Source organism: Schistocerca gregaria, chromosome 3 (genome assembly GCF_023897955.1).
Source record: "Schistocerca gregaria isolate iqSchGreg1 chromosome 3, iqSchGreg1.2, whole genome shotgun sequence".
Lineage (NCBI taxonomy): Eukaryota > Metazoa > Arthropoda > Insecta > Orthoptera > Acrididae > Schistocerca > Schistocerca gregaria.
Genome location: NC_064922.1, coordinates 903,528,061 through 903,552,145, shown reverse-complemented (window position 1 = coordinate 903,552,145; position 24,085 = coordinate 903,528,061). Strand labels below are relative to the sequence as shown.

General features: G+C 37.8%; 1 protein-coding gene across 4 annotated transcripts in view; it reads left to right on the top strand.

The window, feature by feature from the left end:
• The window catches only part of LOC126355230 (putative zinc finger protein 355P), a 129,565-nt gene extending 113,461 nt beyond the window's left edge, over window positions 1-16,104 (top strand). For 2 of the 4 annotated variants that reach the window (XR_007565489.1, XR_007565485.1), the window contains one exon: window positions 15,560-15,644. Coding sequence is in view for 1 of the 4 variants with exons in the window: in XM_050005508.1 (XP_049861465.1) it covers window positions 15,560-15,939 (380 nt within the window). In the remaining 3 variants the exon portion in view is untranslated. Of the gene's footprint in view, window positions 1-15,559 lie in introns of all 4 variants that reach the window. The other 2 variants (XR_007565486.1, XM_050005508.1) reach the window with 2 other exon arrangements.
• The last annotated feature ends 7,981 nt before the right edge of the window (window positions 16,105-24,085 follow it).

Below are 24,085 nucleotides of genomic sequence, written 5' to 3'. Positions count from 1 at the left end.
AAGAACCTTATTTTGATATTTTTATGTTTTATTTAAATTTTATTTTTATTGTTTCCAAATGTATGCTATTATAAGGGGCTTAATAAATAAATAAATATATATATATATATATATATATATATATATATATATATATATATATCATTTTTTGAGTCAGTAATCCAGATTTGTCATTTATTTGTCCGTCATCCTCTGTACATCGCAACATGAAGAAGTATCTTTGTGAATAGGAAATGTGAATTAGCTTTTCAAAACCACTTTCATTATAAATATCTGTCTTTAATGATAGACGATTTATTAGGCATCGGTCAACAGCATTTGGTTTCCTCTTATAGTCCTTAGTCATTAGAAGAGTGAACATATTGTTTTTACTTTTAAAAAAAAGTAAACATTTTGAAAAAAAAAAAAATAGGAGTGAGGACACTATCTTCTGTCACTGCCTTCTTCTCAAACGCCTTTAATTGTTCAAAGCAACTGATTTTAGCCAGAGAAGTGTGTATTGTATCTTTTTTATCATAATAATATTTGATTCTGTTTACAGAGCATAATGTAGTGCTAAACAGGTGCATGCAGTTTAGAATTTATTTTTTTTATTCATTCATCCTTTGATCACTGTTTAGAGAGAAATTGAATACTTCAATACACATGTATAATTACAGTTACAGAGTAAATTATAATTAAGCACATTTATTATTGTAGAGTATTTTGAAAACATAATCAAAACAAAAGTTTTATTTTTAATTTAATTTACTAGGTATCAGCACACAGTTTCACTTTGAAACATAAGAAAAATTTCATGTGTCCTTTTTATTGACACTGTATAAGCAGCACATTTCTCAAGTTGTTGCCTTAGTACTGTAATTTCCTTGTAACACATTTGAACGAGTCTTCAGATATTTCTTAACAGTGTGCAAACATGTTGTTTTCAAGTACTCTTTTAATTTTTCTTTGAAATTTGATAGTGGTTATATATTTTTTAAACTGCATTGTATTTTGTTGTATAATAAGCATTCAGATTTAGTAGAAGCATATCAACCTGTTGTAGTCGAATACTGTTCTTGTGGTAATCGTCTTTAACTCTTGTGTTTTATTTGTATAGTTCTCTGTGTACCATTGGTTAAGTTTTTAAGTGCATACATAGAGGGGACTGTCAAAATTTTAAATTCTTTGAGTTTGATTTTACATGACTCACTGGATGGTAGCCTTTCACTATGTTTCATTGCCCCACCCCCCTTACCCGCCATGAGCATATTTGCTGTCATACCCTGTATTGTTATGCAATGGGAATGAATTAGTCCAATGTACATCTTTAATGGTGTGCCTGCCTCTACTGTGTGGGACTTTTCTTCATTTTTTTTAAAAATGCTGTTTATTTTTGAGCAGATCTTTTATATATGTTGGTGAGATACTCTGCCTTTTACAAGACACTGCTGGTTTGTTTTACTTTTCCCAAACACGTTTCAACACTGTTCATGGTATTGTCAGTGAGTTATATTTATTTTCCAGACTTACAAGTGGCATTTTGGTAGATCTGTAATTGCAACAGATTTTTTCTGTAAGATGTTTCCATGTCATAAATCAATTTGTAGTCAATTTCAGAAACTTGCTACAATCAACTTCTGATCATTCTCCCCCCTGGTCTTAGGAGGCTACAATCAACTTCTGATCATTGTGCCTTTTGGTCTTAGGTATGGTTCCTCTTCATTTGTTGTTCTCTTTGGAAGTACTTCCTTGTAGATTGTTTTCCTTTGATTTATAAATACATAGATTGTTTTCATCTAAATATTAATTTGCCCCTTCTATGTCCATGTTAGTTCTTGTTTCTAAATCATTTACTCAGCTACAGCTTATAATGTGGGATTCACCATCTGCAAGCATGATGACATTTTCTTTTACTGGTGATGACTTATCACTCACGTACTCTATAAACGTTTGTGGACAGACTATCAAGCTTCGTGCTACTCCATGCTTTGCCATTGATAATCTGAGTGAAAAGTTTCCACCACATTGTTTAACATCTATCTTAATGCTACACTTTTTTCTCTGTTTTCTACAAATGAATCTATTTGACTGGCTTCATTCCAGTTGATACTATATCTTGGCAGTTTTTCTAACAAAGCAGTGTTGCATACACAGTCATAGGTTTTGAGAGATTAAGGAGTATGCTAAAAACTTTCTTCTGTTCTCCTGATTCCATGATTATGTATTGTATCCTTGTTGATCCACTCAACCATTCAGTGTACAGAAGTGTGGAACACAATATGGGACAAGTTAAGCAGATGATATGAGAACATGTGCAGACACAGCATTGTTCCTTATAGTGTACATCTCACTGAAGATTTATTGTATATGCATTCATAACAATATAAGAATAAGTTCAAACAATAACGCTGATCGTAATCACACAGCAAAAATTCCTTTATGGGCAATAGGCTATATTTCTATTAAAATGGTTTAATTTTGAAAGATAATCAAAATATATAATATAATTTGTGATAGATCACATTCAGCTAAATCAAGTCCAATACGAGAGCCAACTTGGCGCCCACAAGCGAGGCATATATGAGTCGCTCCTGCTTCCCCCAGGGAAGCGTCCTGGGACCTCTGCTGTTCCTGATCTATATAAATGACCTGGGTGACAATCTGAGCAGTTCTCTTCGATTGTTCGCAGATGATGCTGTAGTTTACCGTCTAGTAAGGTCATCCGAAGACCAGTATCAGTTGCAAAGCGATTTAGAAAAGATTGCTGTATGGTGTGTCAGGTGGCAGTTGACGCTAAATAACGAAAAGTGAGAGATGATCCACATGAGTTCCAAAAGAAATCCATTGGAATTCGATTACTCGATAAATAGTACAATTCTCAAGGCTGTCAATTCAACTAAGTACCTGGGTGTTAAAATTACTGAACAACTTCAGTTGGAAGGACCACATAGATAATATTGTCGGGAAGGCGAGCCAAAGGTTGCGTTTCATTGGCAGGACACTTAGAAGATGCAACAAGTCCACTAAAGAGACAGCTTACACTACACTCGTTCGTCCTCTGTTAGAATATTGCTGCGCGGTGTGGGATCCTTACCAGGTGGGGTTGACGGAGCACATCGAAAGGGTGCAAAAAAGGGCAGCTCGTTTTGTATTATCACGTTATAGGGGAGAGAGTGTGGCAGATATGATACGCGAGTTGGCATGGAAGTCATTACAGCATAGACGTTTTTCGTCGCGGCGAGATTTCAGTCACCAACTTTCTCTTCCGAATGCGAAAATATTTTGTTGAGCCCAACCTACATAGGTAGGAACGATCATCAAAATAAAATAAGAGAAATCAGAGCTCGAACAGAAAGGTTTAGGTGTTCATTTTTCCCGCTTGCTGTTCGGGAGTGGAATAGTAGAGAGATAGTATGATTGTGGTTCGATGAACCCTCTGCCAAGCACTTAAATGTGAATTGCAGAGTAGTCATGTAGATGCATGTAGATGTAGAGTGTTAGTCATAAGCTCATGTCTGCACAATCATTTTGCAGCTAAGTTGTTAAGCCATACTTGGTCATGCATCTTGCTTCCATCTGCAGTCAATTTCCTCCATTTGCTGCAATCGTCAGTGAGCTGCTCCCTCTTGCCTCTGTCAATTTTAAATGCGCACATATCATGCTTGACACAATCCGTAAAGCATAGTTGCTCCTGCTATTTCACTGACTAATGTGTGCTGGGTGAGACGGGACTGATCCATACGATGCAGATGTCCTGACCATGGCAGGTGATGTTGCTTGAGCATAGCAGTAATACTCTTGTTTTGCAGTTTTCAGTATCATCTCATTTGTCACATGATCCTTCCATGATACTCCCAAGATGCTTCATAAGCACTGCAAGTGAGATGTGTTGAGCTTTTGTTCCTGTTTGTCATACGATGTCCAAGTCTCAGCTCCACACAGGAGATTACTCAGCACACATGATTGATACACAAGAATTTTTGTCGACAATGTAAGATGTCTGTTGTCCCATACTCGTGTGTGGAACTTCCTGAAACTTCTGGCAGCCTTTCCTATTCTTGCATTTATCTCACCATCCAGGGAGAGATCTTCTGACATTATTGAACCAAGATACCGGATTTTATCAACTACCTTCAACAAGGAGCCGTCCAGTTTGAGGACAGGTGGATCTGTGGATCCTTGTGCCATGACAACCATCTTCCATATGTCCCAGACGGAACTGATCCATACGATGCAGATGTCCTGACCATGGCAGGTGATGTTGCTAGAGCATAGCAGTAATACTCTTGTTTTGCAGTTTTCAGTATCATCTCATTTGTCACATGATCCTTCCATGATACTCCCAAAATGCTTCATAAGCACTGCAAGTGAGATGCATTGAGCTTTTGTTCCTGTTTGTCATACGATGTCCAAATCTCAGCTCCATACAGGAGATTACTCAGCACACATGATTGATACACAAGAATTTTTGTCGACAATGTAAGATGTCTGTTGTCCCATACTCGTGTGTGGAACTTCCTGAAACTTCTGGCAACCTTTCCTATTCTTGCATTTATCTCATCATCCAGGGAGAGATCTTCTGACATTATTGAACCAAGATACGGGATTTTATCAACTACCTTCAACAAGGAGCTGTCCAGTTTGAGGACAGGTGGATCTGTGGATCCTTGTGCCATGACAACCATCTTCCATATGTTTATAGACAAGGAGAAGAGCTTGCATGCAGTAGAGAATTTATCGATAAGCACTTGCAGATCATCTTGAGTGTGCACTACAAATGCAGCATTGTCAGCAAATAAAAGGTTATTTACAAGCAAATCTTCTCTGAAGCGCTTGGATCTGACTAGAGAAATGTAGAACTTTCCATCAGCTCAGGTATACAGATCAATGCTCCGGTTAGCTTCACCAAAAGCAACTTTGAGGAGTGCTGAGAAAAAAATATTGTACAGAGTTGTAGCCAATAAGCAGCCTTGACAAATCCATCTTTTCACAGAAAACAGGTCAGATGTGATTCCGTTGAAGACCACAGCACCTTCCATCGAAGACCAAGCACCTTCCATATCTTCGTGAAAAGCCTTGGCCATCTTTATGAGCTTTGGAGGACACCCTATCTTCAAAAGTACTGCATACAGTCCTTCTTTGCAGACTGTGTCAAAAGCCTTATTTAGGTTAATAAAGGCAATGAACAGAGGCGTTTTCTGCTCATGGTACATTTCCTGAATTTACCAAAATATGAAACCCACATTGTTCCTCAGGGTATATGTGCTTGGCAAGCTTCTGAAGTCTAGCCAACACCACATAGGCAAATGTTTTTCCAGGTATATTCAGAAGTGAGATTCCATGGTGACAGTTACAATTGCTGCGATCACCTTTACCTTTGTATAAAGTAACAATACTGGCATTGCGCATGTCTTGCGGCACAGTATCCTCAGCCAACATTTCAGCAAGAGGTTGAAAAGCAGTGGAAAAACTGGCTGAAGTTTTACAATTTCTGTGGAAATGTTGTCTTTCCCAGGTTACTTCCCACATTTGAGCTGTGCAGTTGCTCTTTGAAGCTCCTCCATAGTAGGTCCAAGTCATGGTAAGGTGTCATCTGAATAATTTCATTCATTGCAGTTCGATTAATGTTGATGGGATGTGAGTTGAGGTTGGAGTAATGTTCTACCCAACAGTGCAAGTGACGATTTCAATCTGAGATGACTTTTCCATCTATTTCCTTAAGTGGTACACTCTTTTTTGGGATGGGTCCATTGGCCCATTTGATGCCTGAGTACACACCACCAATGTTGCCAGCATTGAAACACTCCTGTAGACCAGGGAAAAGTTACACCCAATAGGAATTGATGCAGTTGTGGACAGTGTGTTCAACAGCTGCCTTTGCTTTGCTTAGCGCCCTGCGTGTAGACTTGCATGGATTTTTATGCCAGATGACAGTGGCCTGACACTCAGCCTCAAGGAGAGGTTTCATTACATCTACCATCTCGATGAACCAATCCTGGGATTTTGCTTCCAGATTACCAAACACATTTCCAGCCGTAATGCTAAGAAGTGATTTTATCTTCTGCCAGTCTTCAGAAATAGGAGCGGCTTGGTCCCAGGGATCCACCTCTTTTCGTATCTCATCACTAAATACTTCTACTGCAGCAGTGTTTCTTGTTTGGCAAAGATTAATTTTTGTTTTGGAAGATGTTCTGGCAGAGTGAAACTTTTTAGTCACAAAGTGCACTTTTGTCACTACTAGTGCATGATGTTGTGAAATGCAGAGTCATAATGCATTTTTAGATCCCAGTCAGGTTTTCGGTACAATGCAGCAAGTCATTGTGGACAGTCTGGGGCTAGTAACATCTTTGCCCTTCCAGAAAAAATAAATAAATAAATAAATAATAATAATAATAATAATAATAATAATAATTTTTTTTCTCATATTGAGCCTTCTTCTGGTAGTCTGGTTTCCTGCAGTGCTTTTATAGCAATATTGAGTCTGACTAGCGCTAAGTCGATAGCAACCATTTTGCGTCACTCTTGTGAGCTTCCACAGGTGTTTGGGAAGCCTGGCGGAATAGTGTGCATGTTCCATGTACCAATGCGAAATGAAATATCTTTACTTTTTATTTTATGTTTATTTGTTGTAGTAGTGGGTGTTGATATAATGGTGATGACTTCTAGCAGTGCTAGTCTTCCATGCACCCAGTGGAACAATTGACACCAGGATGGGCCAGTACCTAACTGACTGGGGGCTGCCCAGCTTGAATTGGGCTGTGACTGGCCAGTGGACCTACGATGGGCCCTCCCACTGTTAATAGCGACCCCTGCCACCCACTCCTACACCCATGGAGTGAGCCTATGATTGGTAACTGATGCTACCTGTGTTGTTTTCACTTAGATGGAGTGTCCTCTCCATGGATGCTACTGCATCTGGGATGCAGGTTTTAGGTGACGGCAAGCTTACCCACTACTTATGCCACCCTCTTGGCCTAGGTGACTGGTTCCACAGGAGAAAAACTATGTGACATACAGAGTCAGGTTGGCTGCAGGCAATTGCCGTGCATTTTGTGTTAGACCGTACATGCTCCTACTGGTACAGCTGACTCCAGGTTTCAATTTGGAGTTGTCCCTCTCCTATAGGGATGGCATGCCATTGCTAATGAAGTCCGTATCTCCAAAGACAAGAGATGGGAAACAGGATAGGTTAAGAGGAAAGATAGGGTGTTGTGAGACACACTTTGTGTGGCTTCTCTGCAGAGGCCTGTCCGGCTTGGGAGGCTCTACCGGTAGCTATGCTACAGCCGACATGGCTCCTGCATCCCTGGAGCATGCAAACCTCTCACCCACACAGTGTCTCTAAGGCAATGTCTCCTGAGAGGGAAAGGGGAAGTGGTCTTACAGTTTTTTGATCTTGTGTTGTAGTGATGGCTGTTCAGGTTCCCATAGTCTATTGATGATTTGATCAATAGAACGTAAGACTACAAATATATACTGACTAGGGAGAGGTAGTAAGTTTAATTTTTTAATTTTCAGGTTTCTCTTTGCTGTGTATACAGGATAATTCTAATTTTGTATCATGATGCCTGCCACTGCTACTTTTGTGGACTTTCCTTTCCTTAATCCATTCTGTGCTTCATCCAGAATATTTTGTTGTTCTCTGAATTTTGTAGCACTGTGTGTAATAGCTGTTTCTACAGTTTTTGATATGGTCAGTGTAATTGTTATATGTTTGTAGTTTCCAGGATCCCTCTTGTCACCAACTTTATAAATTGGCACTATTTCATTCTTTTTCAGACATATTGGGAACAGAACATTCTCCGTTACCAAGTTTACCAGGAACGTCAGAGGCTTTGCTTGGTACTGTGAGCAGTGGTGATTAATTTTGCAAATATTCCATCTGTGTCCATTGTATCTTTGTTTTTCATTGAACTGATTACGTTTGTAACTTCGGTATCATCTGTTCGCAGAATGAATAAGCATTTTGTTATTTCCTGTGGAACTATACTCTTACTAGCCAATGCATCATTTTGCTTTATTAGGTTTGGAATTGTGTCCACATACTGTAATTGTTGTGGTTGGCAGGAGAGCCAACACCGTATTGCTGAAGGAGGCCGAAATGCACGCATTTTAGCTCACACAGGCTGGCGTGAGGTCTGGACAAGGGAATTAGAATTGAGAAAAACGGACGTAGCTGGTGGAATACTTAACTTTAATCCATTAATGGAGAATGTCGCTCTTTATGGTTCATGATTCACAATATCAATAGTACGGATACTGGCGCCTTGCTAGGTCGTAGCAAATAACGTAGCTGAAGGCTATGCTAACTATCGTCTCGGCAAATGAGAGCGTAGAAGTCAGTGAACCATCACTAGCAAAGTTGGCTGTACAACTGGGGCGAGTGCTAAGAAGTCTCTCTAGACCTGCCGTGTGGCGGCGCTCGGTCTGCAATCACTGATAGTGGCGACACGCGTGTCCGACGTATACTACCGGACCGCAGCCGATTTAAAGGCTACCACCTAACAAGTGTGGTGACTGGCGGTGGCACCACAGTAATAATGATTTAAAGTGGAACACACTTAATGTTAGCCTGTCTGTTCTTTCCCTTGTGCTTTAAGCACTCTTTTATTGTATACATATCTCTCATTTTATACATTCCTCTTTGTTATTGTGAATGACCAGACTGTTTGATGAGGTCCCAATTTGATGTTTATAATATCTTGATTTTAGTTGCCTCATCATCCTGCTGTATTCTTTCTTCTTATTACTGTAGATTTCATAGTCTGCTTGACTATTACATTTCCTGTCTTTCATATTAATATTTTAAATCTTCTCTGGCATTCATGACTTGTCTGGTGATAAATTTCTTACTGTGTGTTACATTTATCTTACTGCAGACCTTTGGACAATCTGTGTTTATGTGGTGGCTTAAGGCTGAAATTAAACCTTTCCAGTTAACATCTTTGTTATATGAAGCCTTCCAATCTTCTGATCTGAGTACCATTTCCGGTAAATTGACGTTTCCAGCATTTGCAAGTGTTCGCTCTACAACTAGATTTCCAATTTTGATTTTTGTATTCTGTAGCTTAATTACTGATCTTGATGAACTGAAATGAGTGGGTTAATTGTGTGTACTTTGAGTTTATTTTAGTATATGTTTGTAAAAACATGATCTAGTATTGTGGCTGATAATTCAGCACTCTGTGTTTGGTTATTTACATGCAACGTCATATGATATGCATGTACATCATATTGGAAAGGTTTTGTACTGTTGATCTGTTTCAGTGTATTTACATTTAAGTCACAGTTGATATTAAGTATGGAAATTCTTTAAACGCTTTTTCAGCTAGTGCCTGAAGTTCGTTTAGGAAGTTTTTTATCCTAGATATTGGAGATTGATGTAGGGTAAGGTGGGGTAAATCTGACCTAGTAATTTCTTGTGGCTACAAAGCGCTTACCCAAGGTCAGATCTTGACATAATATACGTTAAATTATAGGTAATATAAAGGAGCAACTGTTTGCAAAATATTTTTGTTATACCATCAATAATTTTTGAGATATCCACATTTTAAGAAACGTCCATTTTTGAAATTTGCGAAAATGGTGGAGGTAAATCTGGCACAGAAATAGTTCTAAATGAATGGTTTTTTGGGAAATAATTATAAGCAATTATGTTTTTTACATAAATGAACAAAATGAATTCAAAAAATAACAATGTTTAGAGTACTAAATGTACTGAAAGTTAAATGAATGTAAATTTTAATTGAAAAAAGATGATTTCATTGCAGAGCGGTGCAACAGCAATGTCGATCTCAGAATGTTAAAATCACAAGCGACAGCTGGTAAAGATATTCCCATTTGCATTGCAGCAACTGCTCAATGAATATCGTTTTGATTGCATTTTGTCATTTTTCGTTTGTAATTTCGTACCATTTTCCTAAAAATAAACAAAAATCCACATTGTTTCCATAAATAAGTAATTCCGCACACATAAACGATAAAAATATGCACTCAGATTTACCCCTCCATTTAGTGGTCAGATTTACCCCACCATGCCACTTTTCATTTAACATACATAGAAACAATTTACACGAAATTTCCAACACAAAACGATACATACACAGAATAGGTCACTAAATGCACTACAAAATCACTTACCATTTGTTTTGCAATCATTTTATTTAATAACGTAAATCTAGTGATGGATTTTGCACAAAAATTAAATTGAAATAATGAAAAACACACTTGTCTTTTGAGTGTCTAGATGTCAAATGCGGCAAAGCTGTCAGGGTGACATTTTTGTTATTTTGAATGCTCTGTATGGTAACACTAATGCAAAATCGCTCTGGCTTTGCCATTTCTCACAAATAGGGGGCAGTCAGGTTTACCCATCTGGTTGGATTTACCCCACCTTACCCTATATCTACCACTAGACATTTGTCCTCTTGAAAATTTGTTGTAATTGCTGCTGCTTCAAAACACAATTCTCTAGCATTTGTAATTAGTCTTAAAACACATTCACTTATACTACTGTCCCCATATGATGCTATCTCACAACTTTTATGTTCAGTTCCACAAACATATAGCACTTCTTATAATCCTGTAGATTGTACATTTTTATTTAATTTTCAGTCAGTCCGTGCTCAGTCAGTATGAAAATATTTGACACTTCAAAACAAGGAAAACTTCTGTCTCCACTGTTCTTTTGGAAGTATACTGAACATTTTGATGAAATATTCAGAAATCAAAATTAGTTTCAATTTCTTTTTTATGTTCTATTTCATTTTCGGTTTTGTTTGTAGATATCAGAATTCCCGGTCTTTCAGTTGTGCAGCTTCCATATTCCTTAGGTCTTTCCTTCTTTTGACTTTGTAACTGATACTTTGGCAATAAAATATCTTTCAGATGACTTGGTTACCTCATGTTACCATAACTAGCTTGGCATGTTGAATTTCATTCTGCTGCTGAGGTGGTTGGTACTGATGCTGAAGTGATTGCAATTTCTGTTGGTGAAATTGGTAATGATCCTGGTGAGGTTGTTGCAGATGCTGTTTTTCTGCTGTGAGAGTGATTAGTGCTGATGCTTGAGTTGTTTTTGACATGGAGGTTGCAGGTTTTGCAACAGTGTGATTCTGCACTCGCTGAGACAACATTATTGACAAATGTAACACCTTCATAGTTGCACTGATTGCCATCTTGATATCCTCTTTGTAATTTGCATGATGCAGATCACTGTCAATTTCTCGAATAATATCTTTCTTGTTTTCTGTTACTCTGAACCAGTGGTCAATTGAACATGTTCATACAATGTGTGAAGTTGTGATCTACCAAACTGCTATGTAATATGCTCCAGTAACTCTTGTTTCTGCAGTAACTTGATGCATATAACTGTGGCAATAAAAAAAGAATTCAGCATTAAGTTTTCAAGAGACCTAACAGTCTTTAATTTCTTTTGGTTTGGCTAACAGAGTAATTTTCACACTGTGCTTCCTAATATTATCGAAGCCAACTTTCATTACCAGTATAGTGGAAGAAAGATATGCATTTCTCCACTGTACTTCAAGTCACTGAAGTTCCTGAGATTGTTTCATGCCACTTATTTGTTGGAATGTTGCCTCCTATAATTTACAAAGCCATCTCGTTTTTAAGAGATAATGTAAAATAAGTGATGTACTATTGTGGTAAATGTCCAGTGACTTTTCCATTATTTCTGCAATAATCATCATCATCATCACCACCACCCATTTACAGTATTGGATATTTCCTGTTCTGCAACTGTAGAATACTCTTCAGTCCATCAATGATGTGGTCTTCCTAATTCTTTCATTCCTTGGGATTGATACAAAAGCACTTTACATGTAAGCTATAAATCAGAATAACATGTTGCTTCCTGTTTGATTGGTATGTTAGTACATCATGTACTATTCCATCAATATTGATATCACTTTGTTAAAACCTGATTTCTGTTTGTTTCCTCATTTGTTTGTCAAAATTTCTTTTTACTATCCTGTTACAACAAATGGAATAATAAAAAGAAACTTCGTTATGTTCTTCTATACATCTCCACTTTACACAGTTACATAAAGACAGAAGGAAGTTCTATTTGTTAGGTGACACATTTCATCATAGCCCCCCCCCCCCCCCCCACACACACACAAACACAAACTCAGGAAGAAGAGAGATAAAAGTTGGCTCCATCATGTTTTGCTCTCCAAGCTGTTACCCAGTATGTTGTTAGGGAAATAATATTATCATCATATTTTGCTTATTTCCTGTCTCTGTTGGATAATACTGTAGATTAATTCCTACACCCTGTAGGGTTTCGCAAATACTCGTGTTAGTATTTTTATTACGTATATCCAGGAAATTCTCTAATAGTAGCAAAATAGTGTCTGAATAGATCTATTTTTTCAGTCAATTTGTGCAACTTCCTATTTGATTAAATTTTATACTTCATATACAACTCATTAATGAGACATTGTGCACTCACCAAAAAGTTTTCAACCATCAGAAAGCCACATTACCTTACATATTTTGCAGTCATCTGTTATATTTTGTAGTGGTATTGTTCATTATCTTCCCACCAGTTCTTCTCATCCCTTAAACTGATGGTGTCACCATGACATCATGGGTGGGTGTGCGTGGATATCTTGTTCATTGTGTATGTGGGAGTGTGTGTTTAGGCTAAGAAAAAAAGTGGTAGAGTGAAAGCTAGTGGTATTTCAAGCTCCTTACTATACATCAGTCAGCTACGTTTTGGTGATTGCCTTCTGTCAGTTTTGTTTGCACATTATGTTCTAGTGGACTGAAACATGTGCAACGACCATTTCCATCAAGGCACCCGACATGGAGTGCCACATAATATCTGAGTTCAGTCTCTGAACTTCCCACATTATAGGTATAGATACTATTTTATTTTTTATGATGAGGTAGTGACTGCAAAATTCTGCTTAGGTTGTGTGAGTACACTTTAGATTATGTAGTGAACATTTTATGAGAGTTATCATTTGTCAGAATCATTTTTGAGATGCAGTCTTTCATTTAAGTCTGTTATGTGCATTGCAGTGACTGGCACTGTGAATCGAAACCCTCTGAGAGGTTTTGCCTGATCAGAAATATTGAATATAACCTTTTCTGTGCATATGTGCAATGTTCCAACCCATGGATTCACTTCTGTCACCCGCTGGTCATGGTGTATGTTTCAGATGTAATATTACAGAATTACTTTTTTATTGTTTTACCATGCTGTGGAGACACATGTGTAAAACATCTGCAGCTTTAGTGTGGTGCGCGAGGTCAATAGTGCAAAGCTTAACAGATTAGTGAGACTCCTACAAGAGTGATTGCAAGAGTGAGTCCCTCATTGGGTAGGTTGCAGATAATTATTGTCAGATGACACTTATTGCTTCTATTGTTTCATTTACTTGCCTGTCATATGTTGAAAGTATCATACTGCTTATCATTGTGAGATACAGTAGTGTCCCTTGTAAATTTACCCAAGGAGAGAAAGCAATGTCTTCTCATCACAAAGAAAATGCACAGCGTGACCCGAGAGAGCTTACAACAAAGAATTTCATATTTTCTGTCAAATCAATTGAGTGAGTGAGCTAGTGTTATACTTACAGTGCCGATCTCTCATGTGGAAGGAGCAGCACTGAAATCCTAGACTAAGCACACTGTTGCAAGTTTTCCATGTTTTGCATGAGCTTCTTGCTGCAATTGCCAAGATGATGCCTTGTCTTCTGGTGCACAGTCTTTATTGACTTCACTGTTGGCAAGATGTTCAAGTTCTGCTGCAAGTTGGTGGAAAATAATTAATAATATGAGAATAGAGTAGAAAACATCTCCTCAACCAAAGATTGGTTTGAGCACCACGGTGCTTTACTAAGCATATTTCTTTTGTAGGTGGTATGCCGATACATTGTTCGTAGTTTTGAATTGACTCAACCAGTCAGTTATAGAAGGCCTATAGTTTAATATGGACTCCGAATTTTAATGCAGCTTGGCATTTTCACATTGATGAGCCCATGCCAGATGTGACAGAAATGATAAGTGACAAAAAAAAAGCCTTGAACTGACTGGGGATCGAATCCTGGATTTTTAGATTTGTAATCAGCCACACATCCAATTAGCACTGAAAGATTATTACTCACTAAATGGAAGAAATGCTTGAAAGTGATAGTCACATAGAAAATGGCAGTAACATGCTAAGATTCTTTTTTCAGAGCTAACACAACTCTTAACTTTCCTTCATTTGGACAATTTGCAGTCTGTTGGTTTGAGTAGTAAAGATATGCCATCTGGAGATTTTAGTGGCCAGTGTGTGACTAGCTTCGTTATTTTGGTCTGAAATTATTTTAAAGTAACAACAAATGTGATACAACTGTGAAAATTTGGATGGCTAAATGGAGGCTAGGAATATCTGGTAGGTTTTTGCCTTAGTTTCCTAATTCACATCATTTTAATTCCACAAATTCACATGATTTGCCTATCAAGAGATGCTGTTATGTAATACGAGCATAGACAGTAACTTTCTTCAGCTGTGCCATGGTTAATCAGCAAATGCGCTCTAGTTTGTGCTATACCTAAACATCAGTCTACTTGTAGTGGAGACAGTTGTTGCAGTCTTGATATGTCTCCTGCGTAGTGTATTGTGCACGTGATCATAATCAGTGCACAATAGATGCAGTCAAGTGTGTAAATTATGCCCAATGTAAAAACTTGGAATTTTTATATCGTTATTCATTTTAAATCAGTGATTATGAAATAATATGTACAGTAGATACACTGATAATGTGATGTGATGTGTGTGTGTGTGTGTGTGTGTGTGTGTGTGTGTGTAAGAGAGAGAGAGAGAGAGTATTTGTACTGTTTTAAAACATAACTTATGATATGCAAAATTGTAGACATGAGAACTTAAATTAAATCTAATGACAAAATATTGTATCTGATAAAATTCCATTCCTCCATTTTGATTAATGCACTATGTTAATTTATTTAAATTCAAACACTCGTGAAGTAAACAGGTTGATTTTAAAAAGGGATTTATTTTGATTGTCTCTTAATGTGTTAGCTTGTATATTGCTACTGGCAAGATTAGAGGGGCAATAGCCTCAGTATTGCCATGAGCTTTACAAATAGTGCTTGGTATTGTCAGATACTTCACTCCAAAGTCACAGTTAAAAATTAAGATATGAGCCCAGAATATTAAGACATATTTGGTGTTCAGGAACTGTATTCACTGGGTCATTTAGATTAACGGCCATTGATATAAATTCACCTATCAACTTATATGAGGCTCTGCATGACATTATCAGCACGACGTATTTATGCCAGCCATTCCGGTAGTCTACTATTATTGTGGCACATTGCAGTATTATTTATACACAGTACCACAAGCAGATCTATCTCATCAACATCTTGTAGAATTATAATTTGTAAGACTTTGATGTTAACACTATTTTAAAGAACCTCTCATTTATCATTTTCATTTAAAAATACGAGGGGTATTTTCCATCACTAATTGTTTTCTCTCATTTCTCTCATAAATGCTATATTAATTCTAATATTGTGTTTCTTCTTCAAATATTTATAGGTTCTACTCACGCACATCTGAATGACAGGAGTTTACGTACACATCCAGGAAGATGGTCATCTGCTTTTGTAGACATCAGTGGAAGACGGAAAAGATCAGTTTTGTTGAAAGATTTGAGCTTTGAAGCAGCAGAACTTCTTCACCAAAATAGCAATCCAAAAGGAAAAGGGATATATCCTTGTAGAGGTTGTGGAAAAGTCTATCGCTGGTACCAAAATCTTGTAGTACATCAAAGAATTGAATGTGGTAAGGAGCCTCAGTTCCAGTGTCCGTATTGTCCAAGCCGGACTACTCAGAAAAGCAGCTTGATCACTCATATCAAACGAAGACACCCAGACAATCAGTACCAAGTGACTAGTAGTGACATGGAGTTATTCTAAAAGCATTTGCTTCATTTATGTTTTAAATATAATGATTTCAAATTTTTGTGAAAAGTTCTAGTGATTAAGGTTCTCAAATTCAAGTCACAATTAATGTCGTAGGAGGATGAAAAATGCTCCTCAACATGTTTGTTTGTTTTGGCAATATAGACTGTTCTCACATAGTGTCCTAGCTTATCTTTTTTCAAAAAAAAAAAAAAAAAAAAAAAAAAAAAAAAAAAAAAAAAAAAAAAGTTGTTGATGTCACATAGCTAGCGAGAAAAATTATTGTAGTTATGTGATTGAGGAATTTTTTGGTAAGAATCCCAAGAAGATTTTTCCAAGCTTAGCCATGTTTTCGTGACATGTTAGATAACGGAGTGAAAAGATAGATTTTTCTTGAACATTATGAGAAGCACATACTCAGACAGTTAGAGAAAAAAAGAAAAATTTCAGTGGAACCATCTATGTGGGAGGTATGTAATCATTTTAGGTAAGCGAGCAAAAGATGACTGTTCATGAAATAAGCATGAAATCATTAATTGATTCCAGTACTTAGAATTTACTTAGAGTGTTTCGCCTCAGGTAATGAAGGCCCCTGTTGACTGTCCAAAAAGTTACTGTAAGATGAATTGTATACATAATGTTTTTTAAAAAAAAAAAAAAAACATGTTATGAGTCGCAGTGGAATTTTTAATTGATGATATCTTATTGCATAACATTAAAAAGATTGATAATAATTTCACTAAGAATATTAAAGGTAGATTGATCTGATACAATGCAGTAACAACATTGTTGAGAGGAGTGTGAAAGTCATTAATAGACGCAAAACAGCATAGCACTAAGGAAATGAATTGTGTTTTGTGGTAGTAATCCCCTCTTTTTGTACTGAGGTGTTGCGTGTTGTGAATGTACACCAGAAGTACAAACAATTAGTAAAGAGTATACTCAAATGTACTCCATTGTATTGTGGTTTAGTTTGTTTTATGAAAATGAAATTCTGGGATGAATCTTACTGACATCTGATCAATTTGCTAGTGAACGGAAAGTACATTTTTTAGTCTGGTGGAAAGATGTTGCTTGAGAATATAAGCAACATATCCCAAAACAAATATTCCACAGGCGGTTCAACGATCGTGACCTAACACAAAGAAGTTGCTTCAGAGCAAATTAGGTACCAAATACACAAGGTATGTAATTCCTTTTTATTGCTTCCATTCTGCAATTTCCATTATTGAAATAATTACTTTTTTTGTATATTTTAAGGTGATGGATAGTATGTAACACACTTCCTACAGAAATAATCATCTATGGAACTGCATATTTAAGATGTTTGTTTATTAAAGACATTTTACCATTTCTGTGGTAATAATATTTATCAATAGTATCAACCTTGTAGCATACGTAGCTGTAATTTTGCAGTCTTTACTGTCGCAAATTTCAAATGTTTCTGAAATTTGACTGTAAAATCCAGAAATGCTATTGAAATATCATAAGCTGTGAAATTTCTTGAAAATTTATGGAACATTGTTCTAATATGAATAATTTTGTATTACATGAAGGTGCATTTAAAATAAAAATTGATTACCCTTAGCTAAAATGAATTAATGGAACTAAGTGTACAAGTTAAAAAAACCACTGTTTCTGCAACTGGTTCTTGATCAAAACATTTATGTACACAGAATACTGTTGCTATTCCTTGTTAACATCATACCCTCTGTGTTTACTTAATACCAGCCATAATGAACACTGCAATGGCAAAACAGTCTCTGCCTTGTATATGGTGCCACAAAATCATTGTTTAACGTTCGACAAGCATTTTGCAGTCCACACTGTGGACAGCTGTGGCAAAATGATTCTATTGGCTACTGCATCACATGGTACACTCTCTTTTGCTATTACATACTGTTCCACTACCTGCATACTTCTATGTTCATATTGCTCATTCTCTAGAAAGATCAGTAATTTTTCAGAAATGAAAATCCATTGTGTGAAATATAATTTATATAAAGCACTGGTCAACTTGAAAGTTGAGCTAAACTCAACAGTGCAACCCCCCCCCCCCCCCTTTTAAAAAAAAAAAATTAGTGGTACTATAGAAGAAGGTAATATGCCCTTGCTATTTTTCAGCCTGTGATTCAAGCAACTGACACTCATGAACAATCAGATTAGAGATAACAACCCTGTTTATAGATAGAACACCTGCCACCAAGGTGAAAGTTCAGCATGTCACATCACTAGAATGGTGTCAAACTTTATGCTGGCCATTGTCATGAAAGTCATGTGCACCATGAGCATGACTTGCAACATCACTGCATTTATCATGGGCAGATCATGAGTGTCCAGCCCATAAGAAACTCTGTTTCAGAGGTCATACAGGTGCTACACTTTACACAAGGCGGTGTATTGAGAATGCACTGTGAGTAAGTTTACCTTAATTTTGGGGGACAACCTAATTGCCACAGTTCTCTGCTATGAGATATAGTGTGTTGCCAACTGTAGTCACTGTGAATTTTAAAATGTTTCTGGTGAAATGAATGTTTATAGAAATTTCAGGCTTGCAGCTGATTTTCTTCTATTTCTTCATCTTATTTCTGAAACATTATGTAGGTCATTCACAGAGCCTCCTATAAGCTTCTCTATCCTCTCACACTGTATCATTCAGCATTTCCTCCCATTGCAGTTCTCTGCAGTCTTTAATTAGACCAAATACAGAGTTAAAACGGTTTCAAACTTTATACACCTAGTGGCCACTATCACAGTAAATTATGTTTTCCTCACCCATATTTCCACAGATTCTTTAATAATGGAGGCCCAAAAAATGTGATTGTGGCCAAAAGTTTTGTTTTTTCGTACTCCATTGAATGCCCAATGGAGATACAGTGTTCAGCAATAACGGACTTGCTTGACTGAAAAAGATGAGGTCAGTGTTCTTCTACAGTGCACATGATCTGACATGTATAAGCTATACCAAGTTGGCAAGGAATTTTATAAAGTCCAGCATTCTACGGTAACAAATTGTCCTTCATAGATCCCAGAAGGTCTGGAATCTTGGATGGTGCATGGAAAACCATTCTCATCAGAAATATACCTAGGATTCTTGCTACCTTCAACAAAATATTGCTAACAAAGGGGGAAAAAGCTAGAGATTTTGCTGATTGATTTCCTCTGTATCCACATAATGGTTTTTGATTTTAACTAATAGTGTCCTGTTAATCTGCTGAGTAGAATATCCATTTTCCCCAAACATTATCAACTACACAGGCTGTAACAACCAATAGATGTGCCACATTTTAAAGAATCACTTGCCAGTTCAGTGATGTTAACAGACTACTGACTTTATGGTATGGAGGCCACCACCTCACACATGTATCTCTGCTCCCTGCCTGTCATGGGGCACAGACATTACCATGGATTCAGGAACACTGCCATTGGATGCTTGATGGATGGAAAATGGTTGCCAGTACTGATGTGCTGCATTTGATATACACTGATGGAAAATGGATAAAAGTACTACTATTACTACTACTAGAATACACCAAAATTGATATGGTACAATTCATCCTGCATAACAGTAGGTATGTGATCAAGGTATTTTCACATGGAGAATGCTTATTCGGGATGAAATGGGGCCGTTGATAAATCTGCCATTGTCTCTCACCAGCAAAAGATACACAGACCTACTAATTGGTCACATGCATCTATTTGTTTTTCCACATCATTCCATAGACAGTACCTCATCCCATAACTCCCAAATAATGTCACAATGGTTTGAGGAACTGTCCAAGACATGAGCTGGTTTTGTGCCCTGTCTCCCCCTCCCATATCGAGTCTTCCCACCTCAATGCTGTTGAGCTCATTGCGATGTTCCACTGCTTCAGTACCATTATATTGGGTGGCGAAGTAAAGTCTGATTGAGAGTTAAGACTTCTCATTATTCAATCTTGCTCACCTTACTATTTCAGCATACTTAACAACCTTTCATTTCTTAAAGTTCTGCAGTTAAAACTGGAAGTTAAGAAATACAAATACAACATCTAAATCTCAAAATAAATATGATGCTTCTGATGATCAACATGTTATATATTGCACTCTTTATGTACAGTGACTATTATTCCGAACTTCACGATTATTTTGAGAAGGCTAAGTCCACAAATGGTCTGTCTTATTTAACAGACTCCAACTGTTTTATTTATTTATTTATTTCTTTAATCGTATGGCTAGGGCCCCTCGTCGGGCAGGCCTTTCGCCAGGTGCTGGTCTTTCAATCTGATGCCACTTCAGCGACCTGTAGTCGATGAGGATGATAGGATGATGATGAGGACAACACAACACCCAGTCCCTGGGCGAAGAAAATTCCCCGACCCAGCCGGGAATCGAACCCGTGCCCAGAGGATTGACAATCCATCATGCTGACCATTCAGCTACCGGGGATAGACACTCCAACTGAGCAAATGTATAACACGTTTTTTTTTTAAACTTCCTGGCAGATTGAAACTGTGTGCCCGACCAAGACTCGAACTCAGGACCTTTGCCTTTCGCAGGAAGTGCTCTACCATCTCAGCTACTGAAGCACGACTCACGTCCGGTCCTCACAGCTTTATTTCTGTCAGTATCTCGTCTCCTACCTTCCAAACTCCACTGCAGAGTGAAAATCTCATTCTAAGTTTTTTTTTTTGTTTTTGTCCTTATGATTTCATAAATAGTGTCATGACCACTCTTCCTCAATGGCTTGCACTGTATTTCCTAGGCAGGACTCGATGACAGAGAATAAACCACCCCAACAACAGGTGCCGCAAATGTGTTACAATTATTATCATTGTCTTGGCTTACGGATACACTGTGTCCAACCATTTCATGACACATATGCCTAAATAAAACGTATATCCAAATAGTAGATTATTGAATTCATTATGAAAATTATGTGATTGTCATTCATCAGTTTGAAAATTGCTTGTGTAACCTGTCACTTCAGCAAAGTGATATGTTACTCTACAGATGTAAAGGTGAATGATGTCATCACTACTATGAAATGTTAACCAAACAGTAAGCATTCAGAGTTCAAAACTAGTTTTAACCTTTTCACTAAAAATATTAACAGCTTGTACATACATATAGTGGGGTAGTGCAGTGGGTAGCACGCTTGACTCTGATTCGGAAGGATGATGGTTTAAACCTACATCTGATCATCCTGATTTAGGTTTTCTATGATTCCCCAAATTGCTTAAGGCAACTGCTGGGATGGTTCCTTCAAAATGGATTTCCTTCTCCATCTCTACTGACCTTGTTGTCAATGGGACGTTAAAATACTAATGTTCTCCTCCTCCTCCTCCTCAGCTTGTACATATTTGGCGCGTAATCAATGTTGCATATCTCACTAGGGGTAAGATAGGCACTGCCTACAGGAAAATTAAAGAGACCTTTGGAGAAAAGAGAACCACTTGTATGAACATCAAGAGCTCAGATGGAAACACAGTTCTAAGCAAAGAAGGGAAAGCAGAAAGGTGGAAGGAGTATATAGAGGGTCTATACAAGGGCGATGTACTTGAGGACAATATTATGGAAATGGAAGAGGATGTAGATGAAGATGAAATGGGAGATACAATACTGCGTGAAGAATTTGACAGAGCACTGAAAGACCTGAGTCGAAACAAGGCCCCCAGAGTAGACAACATTCCATTGGAACTACTGACAGCCTTGCGAGAGCCAGTCCTAACAAAACTCTACCATCTGGTGAGCAATATGTATGAAACAGGCGAAATACCCTCAGACTTCAAGAAGAATATAATAATTCCAATCCCAAAGAACGCAGGTGTTGACAGATGTGAAAATTACTGAACCATCAGTTTAATAAGCCACAGCTGCAAAATACTAACACGAATTCTTTACAGACGAATGGAAAAACTAGTAGAAGCAGACCTCGGGGAAGATCAGTTTGGATTCCGTAGAAATAATGGAACATGTGAGGCAATACTGACCTAAAGACTTATCTTAGAAGAAAGATTAAGGAAAGGCAAACCTACGTGTCTAGCATTTGTAGACTTAGAGAAAGCTTTTGACAATGTTGACTGGAATACTCTCTTTCAAATTCTAAAGGTGGCAGGGGTAAAATACAGGGAGCGAAATTCTATTTACAATTTGTACAGAAACCAGATGGCAGTTTTAAGAGTCGAGGGGCATGAAAGGGAGGCAGTGGTTGGGAAGGGAGTGAGACAGGGTTGTAGCCTATCCCCGATGTTATTCAATCTGTATATTGAGCAAGCAGTGAAGGAAACAAAAGAAAATTTCGGAGTAGGTATTAAAGTCCATGGAGAAGAAATAAAAACTTTGAGGTTCGCCGATGACATTGTAATTTTGTCAGAGACAGCAAAGGACTTGGAAGAGCAGTTGAATGGAATGGACAGTGTCTTGAAAGGAGGATATTCGATGAACATCAACAAAAGCAAAATAAGAATAATGGGATGTAGTCGAATTAAGTCGGGTGATGCTGAGAGAATTAGATTAGGAAATGAGACACTTAAAGTAGTAAAGGAGTTTTGCTATTTGGGAAGCAAAATAACTGATGATGGTCAAAGTAGAGAGGATGTAAAATGTAGCCTGGCAATGGCAAGGAAAGCGTTTCTGAAGAAGAGAAATTTGTTAACATCGAGTATTGATTTAAGTGTGAGGAAGTCATTTCTGGAAGTATTTGTATGGAGTGTAGCCATGTATTGAAGTGAAACATGGACGATAAATAATTTGGACAAGAAGAGAATAGAAGCTTTCGAAATGTGGTGCTACAGAAGAATGTTGAAGATTAGATGGGTAGATCACATAACTAATAAGGAAGTATTGAATAGGATTGGGGAGAAGAGAAGTTTGTGGCACAACTTGACCAGAAGAAGGGATCGGTTGGTAGGACATGTACTGAGGCATCGAGGGATCGCGAAATTAGTATTGGAGGGCAGCGTAGAGGGTAAAAATCGTAGAGGGAGACCAAGGGATGAATACACTAAGCAGATTCAGAAGGATGTAGGTTGCAATAGGTACTGTGAGATGAAGAAGCTTGCACAGGATAGAGTAGCATGGGGAGCTGCATCAAACCAGTCTCAGGACTGAAGACCACAACAATAATAACAATCAATGTTGCAGCTGTATTTCATTTGTAATAAATATATTTCTTCTTCTTCTTTTTCGTAGCATTTATCCCGTGCTAGCAGAACTTGCTTGTTGACACATCTGCCTTCATTTGGTTCTTTATATGGTCCATACATCGTGTCTTGCATCTGCCACGAGGTCGTTGGCCATTTACATCAAGGTGCATAGCTGTTCTTGCCACCGAGTCTGCTTTATTGTACATGACATCTTAACCTGCTTTCCTGTAGATTGTGTGAGATGGGTGCATCTCCAAGTCACTATCAAATGTCTGTGTTTGTTGCATGGTCAAATCGGGTAAGCCCAAGGGACCATCAGAGCATATGCATTTCCATCGCATGGAAGCCTGCTGATGCTCCATTGTCGTTGGCCAACATTGCGACTCATAAAGTGCAAATGGGTGTATACAGTCCTCTAAACCTATGGCTTAAGATATAAAGGCATACATCAATCATTCAGTACACTGGTCACCTGGCCCCCTTTCATCCAGGCTGTGTTAACACGGGCACAGACATCCAGTAGACTTTTACCTTCACAGTATATAAGTGAGCCAAGATATTTGAATTGCCCCACTTTCTTCAGGTCTTCTTCACCGACTTTGATGGTCCCATCAGCTTGTATATCACACTCCATGTATCTTGTCTTCTTGATATTCATTTGGATGCTAAATTTACCAAATCATTGATTCCATTGCTGTGCCTTTTCCTGGAGGTCTTTGTGGTGTTCACTTGCCCGTAAAACATTGTCAGCATATAGGAGCGATCAAGGATGGGGTGACAGTAGCTCATATGTCACAGTTTCCATGCAGTAGATTAACAGTAGAGGTGACAGTGCTGAACCTTATACATAAATTGAAGGTAGAGAGGGGGAGAAAGGAAGGGAAAGGAGGGGGATCACTGCTGTTACCTGTATAGCAACAGTACACAGAATCGTATAAGTACTGAACCTTGATGTACTCTGACATAGATAGTAAAAAAGGTGTAATGTTCCCACTGCACATCAGACATTGCTGGAGACATTTAAATACAGCAGT